This window comes from Aythya ferina (genome assembly GCF_964211825.1).
Source record: "Aythya ferina genome assembly, chromosome: 2".
NCBI classification, from domain to species: Eukaryota; Metazoa; Chordata; class Aves; order Anseriformes; family Anatidae; genus Aythya; species Aythya ferina.
In genome coordinates this window covers 44,354,890-44,374,417 of record NC_140297.1, presented here as the reverse complement: position 1 = coordinate 44,374,417, position 19,528 = coordinate 44,354,890, and the positions used below count along the sequence as shown (strand labels likewise).

At 37.5% G+C, this 19,528-nt stretch overlaps 1 protein-coding gene across 12 annotated transcripts in view; it reads right to left on the bottom strand.

Moving 5' to 3' along the window:
* ANO10 (anoctamin 10) overlaps window positions 1-19,528 on the bottom strand; it is a 123,256-nt gene that overhangs the window by 32,222 nt on the left and 71,506 nt on the right. For 10 of the 12 annotated variants that reach the window (XR_014690484.1, XR_014690485.1, XR_014690486.1 and 7 more), the window contains exon 12: window positions 10,961-11,077. Coding sequence is in view for 5 of the 12 variants with exons in the window: in XM_084511685.1 (XP_084367811.1) it covers window positions 10,961-11,077 (117 nt within the window). In the remaining 7 variants the exon portion in view is untranslated. Of the gene's footprint in view, window positions 1-5,149; window positions 5,544-10,960; window positions 11,078-19,528 lie in introns of those variants that run through there. The other 2 variants (XM_084511681.1, XM_084511683.1) reach the window with 1 other exon arrangement.

Here is a 19,528-nt window from a genome sequence, read left to right as displayed (position 1 = left end):
CTGCCTAGTGGATGGAGCAAGGCTAGCATGGGTACTTAAATGACTTTTTTTCAGACCGTTTCTTTCCCTGGATTAATTCCATTGTCACTGCGTGTAGAGCTGTGGACCACTCATAGTGGCAAATAAATGGATGTTTTCAAAACACTTGCTCTATAGGGACTTCAAAAATTCCTAACAACCAATTAGAGCTCAGGGTGAACTGCAACGAGGCAAAGAGTACATTTATTACACCAGGGTCATGAAACCCACTGTGTTACAGCCTAACAATGTCTTTTCCCATGGAGGTCATAAACATTAAGTAAAACAAAGGAATGCAAAACTGAAAATATCAATAGAGTCTACGCACACAATGAATAAAGACAAACATCCTTTCAGAATAAAGCACACTGGACAGAATAAGAAGAAAAACTGGTACAAAAATTGGCAGATTAGGGCATGAATAGGAGACCATTTTTAAACCAAACAGTCTCCATATATTACATTTAATAGTTGGGGACTCTTTTTGTCAGATAAAGGTAAGTCTGGCTGCAAATTGGACAGAACTAGAACATGGACTTAACTTGTTTGGCCCTTATTTACCCACAAACTGAGTACCAAGGACACAATATTTTCCTTTACCTGGTTCTTTAACTTATATTGCATGGATTTTGCTGTCGATACACTTGACACCCATAATGTGATATGGCTGTCCTTGAGTCCCAGCTGGAGAAGGAACAACCAGCTCCCCATTTCTGTATCAATAAGGAACCAGCAAGACCTTAAACTCTGAAGTTTAAGAATTTGGGTGCATTGTAAGATGAACTTAGACTACACACCTTGAAAAACAAGCCATTACTTATTACAACAGGTAAATAATTATTCTTCTTTAACTGTCCACAGAGACCCCTCTCTCAGTGACCAGCCATCAGTTATCACGTGCACTGGAGGCGTGCATGAAATGTTATATTTAGGCAGAACAGAGGCTGCAGGTTGGTTTCATGGGGCAATCTTCCTAGACACAGGAAGTCAGAACAGATTTGTGTATTTTCCTCAAGGAAAACACTCAGTTTGCACCACCCTAGCAAATCAAAAAAGGAGTCACAAACTAGTAAATGAGATCCTAACAACAGCAAGGTGACAACCTGTAAGTTTTGTGGCACTAATGCAGGAAAATGGGCTGCTTTCCTATGGCCAAATGTTCCCTCACAGAGGTAATGGAAAGCCGTGCTTGCTGCAGGACCAGCCAACAGGCTGACCCAGCAGAAAGTGCTTTTCACAGGAAGCTAGTGGTTAACATGAGACTGCCAACGGGCAGAATTGCCTGCATTTCACTTAGCAAGTCAGGCTCCATAAAATTTTGTTCTTTGTTTCATGGACAAGAAGGTTGTGAACTGAATCTCCCCCACCTTTGAGAGACATTTTGAGGATAGGCCAAGAGATGAAAGAGAGCACTCCTTGCACGTCTGAATCAAACCTTTCCAATAACTTAAGGAGAGGAGAACACCTTGTAGAGCTATCATCTGTTTTACTTGTTAGAGTTACTGGATACAGTGATTTCAACCATTTAACTCGTAATATAAATTAAATCTGGCACATTATGAAGAAGGTGCTACTGCTATCTGACCAAAGAATGAGAGTCATGCTCTTACTGCTACCATTAAAATGTGCTTCTCCAAGTGGAAAAGGTTCATTATTAAACACCTTTTGATCTTGCTCTTAAACCGTGATGAATTAAAAAGGCCTCTGCAGATTTTTCCCACCTTAGTTTTTTTTTCCCCCCCTAGAGAAATATCTATACTTCTTTTTGCAAGAGAAGTCCAGTTAAATCTTTAGAAGATTTTACTAGCAATATCAAAAAAGCTAACAAAAGCTGAGCTGCAGTTCTCTTTTCCAAATTAAAAGCAAAGAAATGCTTAACTGGCCTGTATGTGAATAACAAGTCCCTCCGGCTGGGCCTAAAACCTCCTGACCATTTCAAACAGTATTGAAAATATATATTGAAAAATATATTTAAAAGTATATACCTCTGCAATACAAGGTATCTAAGCTGCTCTTTTAAACTGATATTCACTTTGTCAAAACAAAATTCAATTATTTTCTTATCTGAGTTTGTTGTTCTTCCATGTCACTCTATTTCTGCTGAATATAGTCGTATGTACACCTCCTGCAAAACTGCTGCTACTAGCGTAGAAATAATTTCGATGCACATTTCTGAAGCGTGCTCTCTGTTTCTCTGCTGGCTTCAGGCGAGTGGTGGCTGGTTTTGGAAGAACAGCCAGTGACCCCGAGCACCAGGGAGCCCTTATGTAACGTGCTTATGCACCTTATGTAACTTCCATATACTGTGACAGCCAAGTGATCGCCGGGATATTTGACGAGCCGACAGCTCTTCCTTTCCAGCTCTCACTACCTGGCTTTTAAGGAGATATTCAGAAGAAAAAAAAACTACCAACAACCTCTGACCTCCCTTGATTACGTACACTAATGGCATTGCACTGACTAACAGCTGAAACAGAAGAGCTTCTGCTTTTCTGACATTTTCATCTATATCCCCTCCAAATAGAGCCAACATTAGAAAACCACAAGTTATGTTTCCTGACTGGTATCAATGCAAAAAAACAAGACACTTTGCTCTTCAGAAAGTTCTACTCGTCTTTTCTAGAGTAATTGTACAGTACACAATACTTTTTTTTTTTTTCCTATATTTGCTTATAATTATTTACAGCTCGCAGAAAACAGAATTTGTAAAAAATTTTTTTTCAGAAAACTAAAAATGTAAATTAATTGAAATCACACATTCTGGTTAGCAAAAGCACACTGATGTAACAAAACATCCTCCTTTTGCAGCAGTATTATTATATTTACACTGACTTATAACAAAAAGTATTAAGTAATATTGTAAGTATAATACAACTAGCATTTTCTTTAAGTGTCAGCTATAAGCAAGTAGAAGTACTATCTTAATCTTGTCATCTAAATTGGGGCCTTAATTGTGAGATTACCTCTCTTTAAACTCATCAACAAAACCACAACACAGAATTTGAATTCAGAAAGTAGCATTTAACTGTAGCATGCCCAGAAACACTGGACAGAGGATGTAAGATAATTTGGCCTAAAAAAACTAAGAGGCTTTGGGCATTAAAACAGACTCTCAAATGTTTATCTTAGTGCAACAGTTCTGCCCTCAGAGCTACCCACTGCGATTAATGCTTGCTGGAAAACATGATGCACACAATACACGAGTAAACAGATGGTAACTTTTAAATGCATCTACTCCAGGGAAAAGTGGCTGCTTATAATTAGCTGAACTTTTCAAAAATTGCCTATTGTGACTATAAAGATGCCTTTAAGAAAATAAGGGCACGCAGTAGTTACAAAGGAAAGATGTAACAAATCCTATGCAGAAAGCGTGGGCTGCAGGAATCTGGCTGTAGATTACAGAGGTGCTGCCACAACTCCATAACCAAGATGTCCCCTTGAAACCCAAGAAATCCCAAACAGAAGAAAGACACAACCACTTAGGACTTGAGTCCATCCGTCATAAAACAAAGGCCTGACTCTTCTACATGTAACTGCCTAAAAAGCCAATATAGTTAATAATGGAATAATTAATTTATATTTATAAACCCATTAATATTTTAGATGTAAAATAATATTTTATACGAGTAACAGGTGAAGATACCCAAATATATTAAGCGACATAAACTTTTCTTCATCAATACAATACTTCCTTCTACTATAAAGTCACCAGAGTTTGGAAGGTGGTCTTACAAGTGCTTCAGTCCCATGTGATAAACCTGACTTTAGGTTGGTTGGTTGGTTGGTTTTTAAAAAGAAACCAAATGTTATTTGTTATGCTGTGCTACAATGGATCTGCATTCTTCAAAAACAAAACAGGCTATGAGATTAATCACCACCAACTTCTGCATATGTCATCTAAAGATAACTACCTATTTGAAAGTTCTCAGACTTCTCAGTTTTTTGGCAGATTAAACAACTCTACCACAAAAGAAAATGAGAGACCAAAGTACGCTCAGGGCAACAGCCCCGTGGTGGAAAGAAACAGAGTAGGAAAAGTGATTCATGCAGCATGCCATAGTGGAAGATCAAAAGCTAAAAGAACCTTGCCAATTTTAATTTTCCCAAATCTAGTCATCTGTCTGGCTCCCGCACTGTTATTAGAAAGGTAACCTTGCTTCCAAGAAAGACTTCAGCCACTTCACATTATTTGGCCATTTATGCATAGGAAAAAAAGGAATTATCTAAAACCCTGAAGCACAAGTTTTAAGTATACTCATTGTTTTAAAGGAAATTTGCAAGTATCATTAATAAAAGTAAATCAGGCAGTCATATTTTCCACAAAGCCCATGAAATAAAGTTATGGAAACTCAAATTCACAGATTCCAGAAGCCAAAAGGATCTCAATGATAATTCAGTCAAACCCCTCCTCTCATATATAAAAGCTAAAGAATTTTTCTAGGAATAGGAGACCACTAAAGAATACAAGCAAATTGCACCTGGCTTAGAAATCAAAGCTAAGAAAATTCACTGGAAAGTAGAAGAATTTTAGGAGGATGCACAACACCTACTTGCCATGTTTTTCTGCTCCTTCCTGACATTTTTTGTGGCTTCTGGTAGATATTGTATGCCATCTTTGATAATTGATAAACGTTTCTTTTCCACCCAATACAACTGTTCCTGATACACTCCATTTCTAGTCTGGTCCAGCATCCATCTCTTTTCACAAATACAAAATGATACCTACTTCATGTAGGCAGACAATTTCTAATTACAGCCACTGGGCCATGTTATACTCTTATCAAAAACATTAAACCCCAAGCAAAAGCCCAAATGCAGTGTGTTATTCAGCTGTGGGACCTGAGCAGCTTAGGACAGTAATTTGACTAAGAGTCAGTCACCTGCACTGCCTGCCAGGTGGGTGTCCCAGTAAGACTCCTCAAGAGCCAGAAGCTTTCAAAGTCTGAAAGCTCTGTATAAGAACTACTCTAACATTAAAAAAAAAGTGCTACTAAGTCTTATGTACAGTGTATTACTTATGGACATTGTGCAATTTAAACAAAATTTATGCATATAAAACACAACGTTACTCCTCTTGTGCTATTCAGACAAGAAACTACACATCATTTCAGAAAAAAATTGCCAATACATATATAGCAAAGACTTGTTTAATTGGTGTGCCTGTAAACCACCCCAGTGATGTGGCAGATACAGATCAGGGTGCTATTCTTCATGCAATAAAAAGCATGAGTATTCACGGCACCACCCGTAGGCATTGAGACTTCCCATGTTCAAGATGAATAAAAGCCCAGTGGCTGGAGACACAACATGTATCACGCTTGAAACTTGTTCTTAGAATTGCCATGATCAGTCTGTGCAGAATCTGCAGAGACTGTCAGGGAACAAGTATCATCACTAGCAACACATGGACATCACCCCCTCTTTTATTTCTTTGGACTCTCTTTCAGGAATTCTGTGTACTGCTTTTGATCTCCAGCTGGTCTCAGACAGAGTTTTCCCTGTAGACAGGATGACAGAGAAGCCACCTTAAAAAAAAATATAACAAAGAGTTGATTTTCTTTTTACTGGGGGTGTGAAGCAGTTTTTGCAACCAATACTCCTTTGTTTGCTTAAAAATCACCTCAAATTCTTTTGAGTATTATAAAGAGAATTTCATTATCCAATCATGGTAAGTACAATCTTTTGGAATTCTTTTCTTTTGAAGTAATTTTGACAAGATGAGATTTCATTTTGTCTCTTGCTCTATTCCTTCACCTTTTTAGCAATAGGCACAGCCATTATGCAGAAGTCTGTAAGTGCAGGCACACGAATGTCCTTTTGAAAGCTGGTTAACAGAGTTCCTGAAATCAGGTCTCACCACGCATTTCACTCTCATTTGTATGGGAAGTGAAACAGCCTCTCCCCTTGTATTCAAACCAGTTCATACGTAATTGGGGTCCCCCACAGGTTCTGAAACTCTGAAGAACGGATCTAACTGCAGCACTGTACTAGTAGGAACAACTTTAACCTAGTTTTATCCTATCCCCTTACTCCAGGTTTCCTTCTTGAGATCACTCCTTGTCAATGATCCGGGATGTCAGGCAAAAAACAAGGACTAAACTGACTGATGTTCATTCCAGCAGCAGGCTCCAGCTCAGGACGTGAGAAAGCCAAAACCAGTTACCTTTCCAGGGTGGCTTGGCTGTTACAGAAACATAACTGAATGGACTATTTCACCCTGGAAACAGTCACAGAGAACAAATGGATTGCTGGAAAAGGAAATTACACCAGCATCCCGGGAGGGGTACTGTTTGCACGCTCAAAGGCAAAAGCAGCAAAGGTATCAGTTACCATCAGATTATTCTCATATTTATTTAAAAGTCTGTACTGATACAGTTGACTCTCAGTGGCCACATACTCAAAAGTTTAATTAATCTATAAACCAGGCAGACACGGTGTCATCTCACTGTCAGCTGGAAAGTCACAAATGGGGACACAAAGCCTTCTCCATCAAATTAATTATGTTTTCTTTTTTCTTTCTTTCTTTTTTTTTTTTTTTTTTGAAGGATCATCATTTATTTTGGTTTTGCCACACTTTTGCATTAAATGGAATTTCCAAAGAAAGGACCAGAATTAAGGAATTCGTGTTTAAAATACACTGGCAAAACTATGTGTGAAGACAGCTTGTTCTCCTATAGGGTGCAAGTCTCCCTATGTTTAAAAAAAATGTGCTATGAAAATATAATGAATCTTGCATTACACTTGTATTATATCCCTGCAGCTACCAACCGCATGCAAATGGCACAGTAAGACATGTTTGGAGGCATTCTGATTATTCGTGGGGGAGAAGCTGCATTTGCAAAGCTAAATTAATAAGTTTGGGCTCTTATAATAACAAACCAGTAAACGATTATTAGCAATGGTGCTATTTTAACATCATCTGTGAGTTGTGTCTGATTATACAAACCAGTAAACTAGCCACACATTTTTGCTGGAAAAATGAGACTTCGTTAAAATTAGCAATGTTTCTCCCAAAAATATAATTTTAAGGTTTTGGGAGGTTAAAACAAAGTGGGTGTTTTATTTCATCTCATTCTGTTTTAACTGAAATTCATCGTTTGAGCTCAAGTTTCACCAGGCTTTCTGACTGGCTGTCTTGCACATCTTTGACTAGTTGGATGAACTCTTTTCATCTCTGCTATTTTGTCTCTCCTGACTGCCTGCAGGCTTGCATTTGCTCAGCATTGCCAGCAAGCACCGAATAAGCTTCTGCTTTTAGTATCAGCAGTGTTTTGAGGGTAGTCCTGAAGCTACGCATCCTCCTTTTTGAGCCCTCTAATTCTAGTAATTATAACACTGAATGAGTTCCCATTTTGCAAGATAAATAAGCAGGATGTTAAGCACTAAAAACTCATGTTCTGTGTTAAGTAGTAAAAAAAAGGATCTTGATCTCCTCCTCCTCCCACTATAAAAAGACATTTCTGAGGCTCACTGCTGGTTCAAGCAGCTATGTTGGCCATCACACCCCCAGTCACATTCGGAGGCATATGACATGGAAGCGGGAAAGCTCTGCAAGAACAGCTTGCAGTGGTACAAGCAGCAGCAAAGATGCTGCCCAATGCAGAAGAGCCCTAAGTTAGAAGCATTTCTGTTCTGAGCTACAGAAGGGTGTTGTCAAAGAAGCTAAGGAGTCCCACAGGACAGTGGCCAGATGGGCCAGCAGACTCAAGCTTGGTGTATACTCAACATGATTAGTGCCAGCAGGATGGACACAGGTGAACAGATGGACACACTTCTTCAGGGGGGGTGCTGAAAGACTTCACTCAGCAGAAGGAAAAGGTATTCCTGTTAAAAGAGGCTGGCCACTGTGCTAGAACACCTTGAGGAAGGAAGCTGGAGCACAGAGATAACAGAATTTTTCATAGATTGGCTCCCTCCACACCTGCATTTCTGCTCAAGCTTCATCAATGATTTTTTTTTTTGTTTTTCTTCTCTAGTTATTCTGATAAAGTGAACTCTTTTACTAATATTTATATCTACCTTTATTGTTGCTATCAGTGCTATGTTTATTCTGATGAGATAGTGAAAGAGATGCTGTAAGGAAAAGCCTCTTTATCTAATTCAGAAAATTCAGACTTTCAATGCAAAAGAACCATTTAAAATTCTTTTTCCTTTTTTTCTTTTAGATATCAATAAGCTTTTGTTTTCAGAATACTGATTCTGTCTAGGTAGTTGCACTTTGTGAAGAGATACACCATTCCCCACTATTTAAAACTTTCTTTTTTCCTGAAAAACAATAATAAAACCTGTTAGAGTTCTCTCAGTATTTCATGCTCAGAATGCAACTGCGTGAATAATTACTTTCCATCCATTTGTTTCTCATTTGGTTTCCCTGGGTCCGGTTTCAGTGGAGGTATTCCTTCTAATGTTTGTCTTTGTCAGCAGACAGTAATATTGGGAAGGTCTCATGGTACCTGAAAGCATTACTGTAACCTAGCCCACCAAATAAAAGCTACGCTGTTTAATGTGTGGTTTACTTGTGTTTCTGGAACTTGATCTTTTGTAAGGATAGATTGCTGACCCATCTCCAACCATGAGGTTGGACCCTTTTGTCTATTCATCAAGCTGCGTCCAGAAACCAAACTGCTTATCCACGTAGCTTTTAATGTCACTAGAACACTGCCCTGAAAAGCTGCAGCGTCGTCACACTGGTTTTACAGCACTGGGATTCACCTACACACATGGTCATTCCTGAACCACATGAGAATTAGCTGAGCGTTCCCTTGCTGCTTGCAGGCACACCAATATTTGGTCTCTCTTCCTTAAAATTGGATTTAGACCAAACAGCATGGCATGCTTCTGCACTTGCAAGAAATAGTTGCAACAGAGACAAGCACTGCAATGAAGCAAGGGGAGAAGAGTCTTAACACAGAAGACAGAACTTTAGGGATTGCGAATCACAGTGCTCCTGCTCTTTTTCCAATAATCTTTCACCATATTCTCTTTAACCCTCTGTTAGTATGCTCCCATTATTTACTGCTCCCCACCCAAAAAAAAAAAAAAAAAAAAAAAAAGAATAAAAGAAGTCTAACAAGTCCTGTAACAAGTCCTGCCCTAGAGGACGAAAGGAAGATCTGAAACAAAGTCCACAGATGTAGCACACATTTCCCAGTTTGGATTCAGAAAAGTTAAAGCATTTTGTCTTAAGTCAAACACATACATTCAGTATATCACATTGTCAAAAGAGATCAAGTTATTACAACCTATTCAACAGTCCAGTCCCTTTCAACAGTCTCGACACAAACTACATAAAGAAATATTCAAAAGAAGCATTTCAGAACTTCCTAAAAACCCTCCTTACCTAAAGTTTGAGAACTTCAAAATGGTAGACATTCATTCCAATATAAAATGTCGTGGTTTTTTTGTTTTGTTTTTAATTATGGCATTTTTCACCAGTGCTTGCACTGCCTAAACGTAAGGATCCCAAACATAATCAATACATCTGTTCAAAAGTATTAAGAGATTTTCTCTCTACACGTTATATATGGAGCTTAATAATCTACTTCAGCATCTTAGAGATTTACTGTCTGATACTGTTAATACTCTTCTAATAGCTACATCCCAAGACAGTGGTATTCTAACACTTTGAAAAAGTACACATCACTTTTAACACCATGGCATGCATATCTGGATAGCATTAAAAGAGGGCTGTAATTCACACTTACATAAAAGTATGTGAGCCAGTTTCTCTCTAGCATGTCACAACACATTTGCCCCAGACATTTGCCCCATACCTGTTCTTTTAAACAGCTTTTTCTATTTTTTTTTTGTTTGTTGTAGGTCTTTCCTTGAAAGAAAGACTTACGCTTTAGATTACCTTGATGACTCTCAGTACCAAGAGGAAGAACCTGAACATGTGCTTCCAAAATAAATGGTTCAGTAGCTTTTTGCACTGCCCACAAATTACTTTAAAATGCAGGATTTTTGTACTGAAATTCAGACAACAGAAGAAAAGCCCAAATCTTCACATTTCTATGAAATACACAACAGTTATCAATTACAGGAAATGTAAAAATGTGATGGTAGATACTCATGTTTGAAGTACCTACCAAGGAACTTAAAAATGAGTCAATGCTCTTGCAGGCTTCTGGTTCTTACTGAAATTGAGACCAACTTTTCGCTATTGGATTAACAAAACCCTGAAGAACCTGGGATCAGGCATACATTAGTTCAATGAATGCACAGATACAAGGGTAGGAGACAAAGTCCTAACTGCTGACACACATTTTCTTTATTAAAAGAGACTCTGTATATATTCCAGTTGGTATGCTATAACCAAAGGTGACTGTATTCACTTGAGCTTAAGGTTGTTGTGGATGACCTAGTTTTGCCTGTTTACAAAATGAAAACAGAGAAGGAACATCTAAAATTGAATTGTAGCCCTGCTCCTTTTAATATCATCTAAAGAGTACATGTGATCCACGACTAGCTCCTGGTAACTTCACACCAAAATACTAGAGAAAGGCAAAACAAAACTATCAGGCATTAGATTCAATTTCAGTTTGGGTTTTATTTGTTATGGCTGATTACGGAAGACATTGCTGACCTCAATAGTAATGTTCTGCTACCACATGAGGCTTTGGGTGTGTGTAACTAGAAAAGGCAGCATGTTCTTTGCAGATTTGGTTTGTGCAGAACTGAGAGATCACTTTGTCACAAGAAGCTATGGTAGATGTTTAAAAAAAAAAATAAATTGCCAATTACACACAAGTACCACAGAATAGAGGAGGTTAACAGCTGCACCTGGAGCACACAAAGGATATGTTTTATACAATGTTAAAGGAATTTCAACATCTGGGGATTTATGTATTTATTCTTTAAAGCTAAAGCAGAATATTCCTAATTTATTTTTTCCTTCAGGCCATCAAAACCTTTCACTGCTGTACAAGTCAGTTACCCTTACCTGTTGTTTGAGAGCCTCTAGAGATTCAAATTCCAACTTGGCCAGTTTAATCTGGATGTCTCTTGGTTTATCGGGAATTACAAATGCCATGACAAACTTTATTGCTAGCAGCAAGTGCTGGAAAAAAAAGTAAAAAGAAAAATATTATTCAATAGAGTTTGAAGCATGGATAGAATAGTATAATACTTTTTCCAAGTGTTAGCAATAGATATAAAAACAATGATTTATTGTGACAAGTACACAGATAACATAGTATAACAATATTTAGGCTCAGTTACTCCATATTTTTCTATTTACTGTCATCCATAATTTGAATATACACATATATTGTTTAGTTTATTTTCATAAAAATCCCATTTTCACTATGTACTCTTACTTTTCAACTTAAATTTGTGTTTGATTCCAGATAAACAGCTTTTTAAACATTTTATTCATGCATAGAACATGAATTATGGCACCCAGCACATAGTCATTTATAAACATTTAAACACACCAAAACCACATATAATTACACAGAATTATACACATTTATAACAACACGTATATGCATGTGCATGCCATAATAGAAACGATAGAAACGTTTTCTAAAAATGTTGAACAAACCCAGAATTTTTGCATTTAAAGAGTTATTAAAATCTAAAAACACTCCTAAAGATCAGATTAGAATAAAACACAATAAATTAATACCATCTTCAAATTGGTATTTGAGTATTTGGCAAAGTATTTGGTATTTGGCAAAGTCATGAACAGAAACTTTCCAGTAAATGGAGAAATGTTCTGAAATTAAGATGCCATATTAGTCATCATTTGTCACAAAATATTGTAAGATTATTTATGAGAAAATGTGTATGAATTTCTGTTGAACCTAGTGCTTCCCAACCAGCCTTTAAATTTCACTTCAATGTGCACCATTCCCCTTATCTCACTGAATACAAGTCAATGGTTCTGTTTCTTCATGTGTTATATTTAACTATTACCTAAGCAAGAATGATTAAATCCTGTTTTATCAATGGCTGAGCTAACAGCATGATGCATTTTTGCAATCAGGAGCTTGCCCCTAGTTGAGAAAATGCTGAGCAACATAAGGCAACATATAACATACATGCTTAATTTTAAGAGCGGCTTAGGCTCCGCTGACATGATGATGGTACTCAGACACACCTAAATGTAGACTGCATGTCTGAGCTAATTATCAAATTGCCCCAAATTTTCATAAAATAGAAAAGACTATTGTTTCTTTTCCGAAAAATATTTTGCTTAATTATATGATCTTGATGCACCAAAAATCCCCAAGATCCTCGAATTAGGCGAGCAAGAAAGTTTCAAAAATACTACAGATCCAGTAGCAGTGGTAGTGAAACTCTAAATTAGTCAATTCCAATAACAAATCAGATAACAGGAACAAAGTAAGAGAACAAAAAGAGATTAATGAAGAGCCAGACATAAAATTATTTTTGAAAATCTATAACAGAAAAAAGTTAGCAGGCCCAGAAAACAGACGGATAGTGCAAGGAATACTAATTTGAAGAGCTGAGAGGAAGACTGAAACTTAATGTGACAGTAAAACATCATCGATGAGAACCTGAATACAGATGAAGAGGTTAATGAAGCAATTAACACGTCTGCTGTGTAAAGCGATGTGCAATACCATATTATTAAAAAAAAGGCATGATAACAGTAAAATGTTCTCCTACTCATATAAAAGTTTTCTTTTCCCACTCAACTTAATGGTGTCCCAACAAAAAACGCAGCAGCTAACCCTCAAAAAAAAAATATATACATATATATATTTTTTTAATAGAAGATTTAGGAGACTAATGTGTTTTAATTGCTTTAGCAAATGAAGAGTTTTATCATCCTATCACCTGAACAAAGCCCAGTAAGCAGTACTCCAAAGGTTTTTCATTTGTTTTGTCAACAGACCTGGTATCCACACATAATGAAAACTGCTTTTGACACTGTTTGCCAGAAGTCTGTTTTCATGCTAGCACAACTGGTAGCCTTAAAAAACAAATAACACGAGGGCAGAGCCTCCCATTCAGAAAGCCTTCATGCCAGAGAGTGCTAGATGGACAGAATACAGATGGGGAACAGTCATTATTTTTGGTTGCCCTATGACTCATACAACCTCTTTAAAAGAGAATATATCTAACTTATTAACAGTTCATATTTTATTTTGGAACTGCCATTTGACTAAGGAAACGTAAGCAGTTATTCAAGAGAATTTGAGGAAAGAAGTAAGGAGATGAGTAGTTGTATTCATTTTATCATTCATATTCTGTACGGATTTCTTAATGTTGTTTTAGTATCATTTCTGTATATGAGATCCAGGAAAGGGAACCATCTGCTTTAAAAAAATAAATGTCTTAAAAGTACAGTATAAGTTGCCAGAATATACAAAAATTTCTCCTTCACAGCATAAAGTTACATTAATACTAGTATGAATATATTACAAGAAGAAACTACTTAAGCTTGTCCAAATTTGTTACACAACTAGTGCAAACGTATTTGTCCAATACTAAAACTTCTTCAGAGCTGGTTTGGGCATTTGTTTAAAGCAGGTTACAAAAACAACCACTAGTTCTAACCGCAGCCATCAAAACCCAGCGTTGTTTCCAAGAACATGCCCCTCAAAACAATTTCAAGAGGAGTATTTCACTGTGAGCAAAACCCAGGATAACGTTAACACAAGCTGTAAGCTCCCTGATGCCAGCAGCAAAGTCCCCTCCAGTTTTTCAATCTGCCAAGTGGGCACAGAGAAAAACAGCAACAAGTCCCCCCCTTGGTAAGCTCGGTACTATCAAACTCTCTGTGGTCTCGTGCCAGGTGCTCGGAGAGCTGGAGGAACTTTTCTATTCTGTGCAGCTACTGACAGGAGGAAAAGCAGCAGCTGTGTTTTGGAGCAGCGTCCCCAAGCCCGTCTCTTCTAAAACAAAAAATGCAAATTAGGGTTAAATTCCTGGAATTTTGAACAGCTAATTTGATTTCTGCAGTGGTCTGACTGCAGCAACTCCTGTCAAAATCTACTCAACTGAAGAAAAAAAAAAAAGAAGGAAAAAAAGAACAAAAGCAGTAGCTTCGTTGCTGGTTAGTCAATAAAGCGCATGCCAAGTGTCAGCTGGGAAGGATTTCAAAACCATTTTGTAAGAAAAGCCTATTTTACAACCTAATATTTACCCCAAAAAAATCAATTAAAATCAGAAATCTGGACACAGCCCAGTCTAGAACTATGTAATATGAAGCGATGGTCTGTGGTTACTCAACTCCACATAGATAAGCAACTCTACACGAGAGCCAACATATGAGAACGGTACATCACTTTGAGCCTCTGTCCTCTACTGGTATGTGACTATTTCACATCCAAAGAAAGGCAAGGAAGCTGGTGAAGGATCTAGAAAACAAGTCTTATGAAGAGCTGCTGAGGTTGTTTAGCCTGGAGCAGAGAAGGCTCAGGGGAGACCTCATTGTACTTTACAATTATCTTAAAGGAGGTTGTAGCGAGTTAGGGATTGGGCTCTTCTCCCAGGAGCCAAGTGGTAAGACAAAAGGAAATGGCCTCAAGCTGTGCCAGGAGAGGTTTAGATTGGATATTAGGAGAAATTTCTTCACTGCAAGGGTTGTGTGGCATTGGAACAGGCTGCCCTGGGAGGTGGTGGAGTCACCATCCCTGGAGGTCTTCAAGAAATCACGTAGAACTTCATAGCATGGTTTAGTGGTGGACTTCAGTACTGGGTTAGAGGTTGGACTTGATGATCTTCGAGGTATTTTCCAACCCGAATGACTCTATACAAAAAGCCTTTGCAAACGTGAAGGAAAGTATCACTGCAGGACCGTGCTATTGTCAGAGCAGAATGCATGGAAATGATTAGATTTTTTGCTAGGACTCTGGTTCACAGTATGCTGACACTAAACTAAGCCAAGATCAAAGACTAGGAAGAGACCAAAGAATAAATTTACCTCTTTCTATGGCAACAGTGTTTAGCTTTGAAAGTCTTGTATCCTTCTGAGAGCAGGAAAAATGAGGAAGGGAAGTGAAAAATCATTCTGTCAAGGGAGCAATACAGGCAAAGAAAAATTTCCACGGAGCTCAGGAAGTCCTATTAAATTAAATTGTCTTTAATAGACAGCAATAAAACAAATTTATGAGAAAATATTTCTGCAATATACATAAAAAGAAAGCATGAGCAAACTTTCCTTCCCACTTTTAGTCCGAGCTAGCTTTATTAGAGTCCCACTGGTGGAATAGAATTATCACAGCTGAGGGACTTTAAGAAAGGCCTTTCTTCTGCTGCTCTGATAAATCCTGCTTTAAAACCTCACATCCCATATTATTAAGGAACTTTAATAAATTGTACGCAGAATCTTAGTGGGGAAAAAAAAACCTCTGATAATTCCCTTCAAAATTTCATTTTACCCACAGAAACGTTCAAATTCCTGGGAGGTTTGGATGACACAAAAGGAAGTCATTATTTCATGTTTGTCCTATTTTAAGGTTTCTTTACCTCTCCCATTCAGTTTTCAGACTGTCTTCTGCTCCCATAGACGTACACATGGACACATTTACAACCTAAATGCCTGTCACAATCCGCATGTTGCATCTATCCCTTTTATCTCCAAACCAGCAAACCCGTCTCTCCTGCATTTCCATGACTGTAAGCTTTCTCCTCCTTGCTGCCAAAACTCAAGGGAAACACCAAGAACAAAGTGCAATCATCCTGCCTCAGACTTAATTCCTCTTGCCACTCTAGCACTAACACGGTGACATCCATCTCTGCTCTCACCTGGAATATGCTCAGCACAGGTGAAATTTTCATGCACTTACACCTGATGAGCTCCTTTAAGTCCCTACATAGCACATAAAACAATGATATTTCAGACGATGATGAAAAACAATGATTTTCAGCTTAGATCTTCACCATGTTTGGGCAGTTTTCTCCTAGGAGCATCAGAAAGCATATTCTTGAGATCAGAGTAAGCCTTTTGTCAGCCTGCTTGCTGCCACTTCAAAGCACAGAAGCAATGCATCTTTTCTGCACAACAGTAATCTATATTTAAAAAAAAAAAATATGCATTTTCTCTTTTCGTAAGCAGGACTAGGCATTTGTGTAAAATGCATAAACTCCAAACTGAAACAAGCATCCTGCAGGGAGAGTTCGGTGGCAACATTTATGACAGACCATTAGAAAGGTAAGACCAGATCAGACATCTTCTACCATCTGTACCAGCACATTTCTGAAATTGAGTCCTGCTCAACGGAGTATTTAAGCTTATGTTTAGCTTTAAGCATATCTGTAAATACATTTATGTTCAGAAAAACACATTTAAGCACGTGCTTAAAATTGGAAGATTAATAAATAATATAGTCATTTGCTGAATCTGGGTGTTAATATTCAACAGCTGAATCACAACATGTATTTCATTTTTCTGGAGCTGGTACCATGCAACATGTACTAAATCCACCTGTCTTAAGAGATGAATGCTGGCTTGCACTGTGTCCGCACATTTACATTTCTCCAACTGCTTTAATTAGTGCAGAAATCTTTCTCTGTACTTTATTACCAATCCACTATAAAACATCACAAGTAGAAATCTACACTGAAAAAGGCACCAGGCATAATATGCAGCTTTGAGGCATATTTCAATCACGTAAAAAGTATTAAGCTACACAACACGGGAGCCAGGCTTTGTTTTGTTCCTGTTAAACACACACCAGCAGCACTGGTCTCTAGCAGCACTGATACACAACCCTTTTCCAGTCAAGTCTTGGCCTTATGCCTCCAGACTATTGATTTGGTTTCTTTCAGAAGAAGCAAATTTATTCTAAACACTACAATCGCTTTGCATAGCTCTCATTACTGAAAATAAGCCAATTCCAGACCAGTGCTCCTCAGCGAGGGACTTGAGCAGATAAGACCACATAAAAGATTTCAAAAATAATCTGTAAGGAACCTTCTCTATTCATGTTTCCAGGAAGTAACAGCAAAAGCAAAAAGTGAAACAAAGCAGGAAAAAAAAGGAAGAAAAACGAAAAAAAAATTTCAAGCGTCATCCCTTGGTGAGGGAGCTGGTGAGCAAGGGACGGTCCCTTCTGCCCTTGGGTATTTTTGGAGTTCCTGTTTTCTAAAAAGAGAGCCCAGTTGGAAAGCAAACAAAGCAACCCAGTATGCCTGCTGGAACTTGGTCCTGCTCTCTGAAAGCCTTAGGAAGAATTTAAGCCAGACACAACTTCCAACATAAATCAGTGGCAACCTGTTAAGTATATTCTACCAAGGCACATGCTAAGTGAAGCTGAAAAGTACACGCAATCTGATCAGTTGGATAGTCATGGTAGTTTTTTTCCCCTCTTATGGCACCATTATATTTTCTACCAATTCAGTCTTTTTTAAAAACAAAATTTCCTGTTTATTTATAGACTATTTCTTACCAGCTTTTCAACCACAGCCGCTCTACATCATATTTGGTCTAACTAATGAACTGAAGTGGTAGCCAGTTGTATTGGTCTGTTTGGGAAGATTTAGATGCATAACAATCCTCCACAGTTTTCTCCAGCAGTGACATTTAAGAGGAGTCAGATCTGGCCCTTTCCTCTGCCACTGAAATCTATAGGAGTTTTCTCCCTGACTTATTTGACACTGCAATAAAGCCACTAGTTCCTTACTTCTCAGTATTTACATAGCTGATCAGCCTTTTTATAGATCTTTTACACTGAAAACATTAAGCCTACTTTCAGAAGACTTTTTGTTTGTTTGTTTTTCCTCCCAAGACCCTGAAGCATGAAAAAAAGAAGAATAAAGGCTGGTAAAATGGGAATTTTATTTATATACGTAAGCCTTGCACATTGCCATTTTCGGATCTATCACTAGAAATTAAACATTAAGCAGGTTCTGGAAACACCTGCTGAATTAAAATACTAAAAGATTGTAAAGAAAAGATCTTGTGATATCACCCTTATACAAAGGCTTCCAACTGACTGTGACTTAGGAAAAACACTTACAGGTACATAAGCTCAAACACTAATAATCTTGTTTCATAAACACAGCATATTCTGTGATGCAAAGTACGATACAGCACGCTTACAAGACTATTTCCTACAAGCTCTCTATAAAAATACAAAGTACACAAATGAGCCTTTCAGAAATGTTCTAAGACATGATTTTTCTCCCATTTTTTTCATCCTGAATCAATTCCAAAGACATGAAAAAATGCTGTAGGTGTAAATTTGTCTCGGAGCTTTTAAATATTTGCTAATGGTTAATTTTACAGTAACCCAACAGTCTTTAAAGCAGCATGATAATGCACCCATCTCTGTGCTACCATTTGATAATCCTGAAATGTTTTGGCACAACCCTTATCTCAATTTATGGATAGTGTTTAATAGGAACTGGGATAAGAGTTGCCAAAAGCCAAATTAGCTAATGCTGAATGTAATGAACAGCAGAGCTTTGATCGTGCTCTGAAATAAATTCTAAGCAAAAAGTGGAAAGAAGGATGCCCATGGAATTGAAATTGACAGTATGATTAATATCAAGCCTTATGAAGTGCCTCTTAGCTGATTGCTAGCATTACATATAGGCTCCCACTCTGACAGGTATAGTTTATTGTCAAAATGCCCTAATGTTCCACACTGAGGAAGAAAAAAAAAAAAAGTTCGCTATTTTCTATTAATCTACAAAACTTATACTTCTTTCTACCTCTATGCCATACATTTTTCTCCACCAAAAAAAAAAAAAAAGAAAAGAAAAAAAGAAAAAGAAAAAGAAAAAAATGCAAGTTATGGTCAGAATTCAGAGGATTTCTGTTTGTCAGGACTCAAATTCATTATCCATTGCACAAGCGGATGACCTGGCATCAATAAGGAGGTAAAAAGCATTACTTTTGCCAATGGTTTAAAACTAGTGTAAGTCAATTCAGTGCTAAACAGAAATTGTCACCTGTTGTAGGCACCAGGGTCCTTGAAAACTCTTTTGCCCTGCCTCAAGCCTCCTTTGCCTTAGTCCAAGCCAAAGCGGACAGGTATCTCCCAGCTGAGTTTTGGACAAGCTCAAAGTTATCAAACTGTACACATATGAAAGTAAATACAGTATTTAATGAACCTTACAGATGGCTTTCCCAAAAAAGCAGGCTGGTTCTGGATATTGTGAGTTAATTAACAGACTTTTCAATTGGACATTTTTCTTCAATTTATGCTAGGAAAAGTTGCTGTTGCATCTACATTGGAATTTAAATTATTTTAAACATTGAAGTTGATGCTATTGTTAATTGCCTTGAGAGTATGTAGCACAAAAAAAAAAGTTATCTCAGCCAGCTGTTTTTCAGAGATGCTGTGCATTCAAGTTTTTACCTTTAACTGTGACTAGTAAGTTACCCGATTAAATGAATCTCTTCTTATTTACAGACATTTCCTTATTTCTCCCACAAGTACCTGGCTTTCCATACAACTGTCTTATGATGCTTTCAAAGCTGATTCACAAGAAAATTCTTCCTCCTGAAAAAAATCTGCTCACCTCACAACACCAAGATAAGAATTTTATCTGAATAAACACATTTAAAGCAAAGCACGGTATTTAA